Source organism: Haplochromis burtoni, unplaced genomic scaffold (assembly GCF_018398535.1).
Source record: "Haplochromis burtoni strain Fernald_Lab_line unplaced genomic scaffold, NCSU_Asbu1 Contig_119, whole genome shotgun sequence".
NCBI lineage: Eukaryota > Metazoa > Chordata > Actinopteri > Cichliformes > Cichlidae > Haplochromis > Haplochromis burtoni.
The window spans coordinates 258,130-262,452 of record NW_024582480.1 but is presented as its reverse complement, the minus strand read 5'-3'; the positions used below and the strand labels follow the sequence as shown (position 1 = coordinate 262,452).

General features: G+C 38.9%; 1 protein-coding gene across 1 annotated transcript in view; it reads right to left on the bottom strand.

Annotated features, from left to right (window-relative positions):
- Positions 1 to 2,806, bottom strand: part of letm1 (leucine zipper-EF-hand containing transmembrane protein 1) — a gene marked incomplete in the record, with an annotated part of 30,472 nt that extends 27,666 nt beyond the window's left edge. Inside the window, 1 exon segment of the mRNA XM_042223728.1 lies at positions 2,453 to 2,806. Coding sequence (XP_042079662.1) covers positions 2,453 to 2,537 — 85 coding nt within the window.
- Between the last annotated feature and the right edge of the window lie 1,517 nt (positions 2,807 to 4,323).

The window sequence follows — 4,323 nt, the reverse complement described above, 5'->3', positions numbered from 1 at the left end:
AAGGCGCGCTGTCAACTTTTGAGAAAATGCAAGGATTTTAGTCCGTGCAGCACCTCTGGGCTGCATGGCGTTAGCGTGGTTAGCTCGTTAGCGTGGTTAGCTAGCTAACACGTTGACGCCGTCCAGCCCCACGCACGGGGCGATGCGCAGTAACTCGTTAACGGAGATTTGCCGTGTCCATCTAGTCGCTTCCTGCAGGTGAAGCGATGGGGGAGGAGGGGGAGTTGTGTTCAGTGAAGGAGAGGCGAGGCCGAGTAACGTTGCGTAAAGACGAAAGTGGACGAAAGAGAGGCAAACTTGCGGCTCCACAAGTATAATTATAACGTAACATAGACTATATCGATATAAAGGATATTGTCACATCTTATATCTCGCATAAAAATATATCGATATTTTTTAAAAACTCGATATATCGCCCAGCTCTAGCTCCAGGTCACTATTATTACAGATCTTAAACTTGAAAGATTTTCAGAACTCTACTTATTAATACGTAGATTCAACCATACTACATGAATACTCCTGTACTCATTTTCACATATGATTAGACAGGAATATCAGTTGTCTCAGGTGAGGTTATAAAAGGCACTGACCTTTCTTCATGGAAAGCAATTTATCTGATAATCTGGGCCTAAAGCCAAGAGCACAGTCTCAGTCAGTCCACCGCAGACAGGCAAATCCCCCATTATGACCCTCTCATCTATTTATACCCCCAGGCTCAGTGCAATGAGGAAAAACATCACCTTAACTTCAGACATGATATTGATTCTGTAGCATAAACCTGTAACATCTCTAATGCCTGCTGTGGTACACCTATTAACTTTAAAGCCACAAGCACACAGACATATCAGCTGCTATGATTCCTTTAATATTATATTAGTCCTAAGAGCGATTTCATTACATTGAATTTCTTTCATTTATAAACTTGTGAGATGAAATATCTTATTTTAGAATCATCTATGTGACTAAGTCTCAGTACACTAATTGGTGCACTTTTCATGTCTTTATTGAATACATTTAGAATCACAGAGCACAGGCTGGGAAAAGGAAGTAAACCAGTATGCTAGAAACATCTGCGATTTAAGGATGTGAGATTAAAACTGCAGCAGCAGACGGTCTCTGCTCTCTGCAGACATCTCTTTGCAAACTTGCTTTAAAAAATGCTTTAGGACCTGATTATTATTCTACAACAAACCAGAGACCGCTCCCTGGAAATACCAGACAAAACATTGACAAATGCCAACATTTCGCAGTTGAATCAAGAAATCCCAGAAACGCTGATGAACTGAAACACTAACTACAGGAAGGTTGTTGCTACTACTAAAAGGTCAAAAGTTCACTTCTGTCCACCAGTCTGCCTCTTGAGTGTTTATTCATGGAAATACACGGGAAAGCTAAACTGTGTGCGTGTTATTAGTTTGCCAGACTGTGTTTGTGTATCATTTCACTAGGAGAAACATCAGACCACATTTCATAATTGATCATGACAAAAGTCCTGGTAATTCTGAAAGGGTCACAGTTTTTTTTCTTGCAACTTTAAGGGGACATTGCATTTTGCATATTGCAGTATTGGGGCATTAGTGTCCTCTATACTGTAAAAAAAAACAAAAACATTATAGCTAAACAGTCACGATGCCTTGGATTTTATATTCAAAAATATTAAAAAGGGAGAGCTAGAATGACATAATCGATTATAGCAAAATCTATCCCAAACAGAAAATGCAATCGTCATATTACCCACCTCAAATTAATCAACCACAGAAAACTAGTCAATGCTGATTTTACTCATAATCAGCTGTATATATATATAGCCACTCTGCGGCTTCAAAGTTGTGAAATATTGAGCAAGGCTAAAACAAACTGGCCTCAATCGTGAAAGTAAAGCAAGACACTTGAATCAACTACGTGAAATCAGCATAACACACAACAGAAATATAGTCTCATGTATCCACAGATCCTACTTCTTTTGTACTTCCTAGGTGCTGACTAATCACTAGGGAACTAGGGTACCATAGCAACGAGCATCTGCTCAAACGTGTGTGTGTGTGTGTGTGTGTGTGTGTGTGTGTGTGTGTGTGTGTGTGTGTAACCAGGTTGCCTTCAGATAACCAAGTTACAGAAATTATATTGCCAGGTTGTCCTCAGATAACCTAAACCCTTGATTACGCTTCGCTTCGAGTGTATCACTCCGATACTTCCATCGCCGTGATACACTGTCGGTGCAATTTATTCTTACAGACTCGTTTCAAATTGGTAGCTTAAAAGAATGAATGAGCGCCCGGAGTGTGATGAGTAGTCAGGTGTTTATTCTTGAAACCGGGGCCAGGACCACCTACCCTATGTAAAGGACCCTTCTAGATGCTAATATCAACAAGCTAATTGTTAGCGTTATTTGGTCAACACTGGCAGAGTAAACAGCAAGCTAGGCAGTAACAAACCAACACAGAAACCTTACCTTTGCCTTTCCTGAATTCATTCTTTAGGGATCGAGACGTTTTCATTAAAGGTGCCCGAGATCTTGTAAACAGGATTAACGCCATGCTTTCAGTATGCAAGTGGTTATCTTCACCTTAAGTTAGAAGGTAGCTATCGGGTTAGCGAGCTACTGCTTTTTCGAGAAGTCGAAACGGAAAGGCCTCTAACTTGGTACATATAACTGACAATTCCTTAGATCGATTTAACAAGCCAGGCCGCATATATAACTGCAGATGGGAAAATTTAGCTCCATGTCATGCCTTCCCTGTTACGCATATGACAGCTAGCCGGGCCAGGGTTCCATAATGACGTCAACCCGTGCGGCAGCGATTAAAAAAAGCAGCTTCCGGTGACTTTATCAAATAAAAGCCTCCATTTCAGAGTAGAAGTGAGAGACGAAGTAGTATCCGACCGTTTTATGATACCACAAATGCGAATAATTATATATATATAATTTTATAAGACGTGTAGCATGAATTTGCGTATAGATATAATCTAAATATATAAGGAACCACAGATATGACAGATTTGTCTGTTTTACAAGTTTTTTTTATTCTTTTTTTTGCCAGGAAAATGTACAGGCCATGACTGTACATCATTCAGAAATAAGGCAAACTAGTATTAAACGAATATACAGGGGCATATTAGGATGTAAATGAGTGTGATGTGTAAATAAATTAAATAAATACATAGACATATTTATACGTATTTAGTTACATAAATATTTAAGTAAAGTAAGGAGATGCCAGTACTGGTAAAGAAAGGGTGGGGTGGAAGGGGTGGTGAGAAGACAATCAGTAACCATGTTGGCATACATGAAATAGTAGGAGACTCTCCCACATTTCAAAGATTACCACGGCTAAGCATCAATTCATTTTTTAGTCAAGCAAGCTTGTTCGTTCAGCAGTCAGTGGGCACTTAATTACACTGTTGTCTGTGACAGCCAGAGAGTCAGTAACCCGGTGACCTGCATGCTGTCCAAATTATGGGATTACCCTAGTTGGTTCAGTTCAAAATAACCCAGTGACCTTCGTGAGGTAGTTTAATTTAGTGTTTTTTATTCCAGTTAGTTAATTTTAGATAAAATTATAACAGAACAAAAGTCTGCATCATACCGCTTGCTCAGTTCATTTTATATATGTATACAGAGGACATCTAAAAAGAAAAGCTGAACAAAGAGAGACAGGACAGAATTTCACTGATGATGACATTTAAATCCTCCAAAGCAGCCCGTACTTAAAAGTTAATGACAAATATGATGTTTTTCTCAGAACCTTATTCTATATAGATTGATGGGACCTATAGCGTGTTTGATAAAAACAGTAGTCAATTGCCATGTAGCACATTAAAAGAAGAGGTGGCTTACTGGTATGACAAACGGAATCTAACTGATACATATATACATATTTTTTACATATTTAGTTGCTAAATATTTGAGTAAAAATATTTTAGAATTCCTCCATTTGTGGAGTATCGTTAAATGTTGCTTAACAGTTTTGCAGCTGCTGCTGAGTGACAGAAGGGGAGAATTTGTCTTCTGTTTTAAGTAATTAAAGTGCCCTGTATGCCAGTGTTATGATGCCTTTCTCTTACTTGATCTGTGTTCGCCTTGTCGTAAAATGTTACAAAGCTTAATCCTGACCAGGACTTCAGCTCAGAGACGACCTGTGACATCTTTCCTATCTACATACTAGATTTAACCCAGAGAATTACCTAAAGAAACCATCAAACCAACAAAATGGTTATTCTGAATTTCTCGTTTAAGTTATGTGTAATCAGCACTATAATACACACACACACACACACACACACACACACACACACACACACACACACACACACACACACACA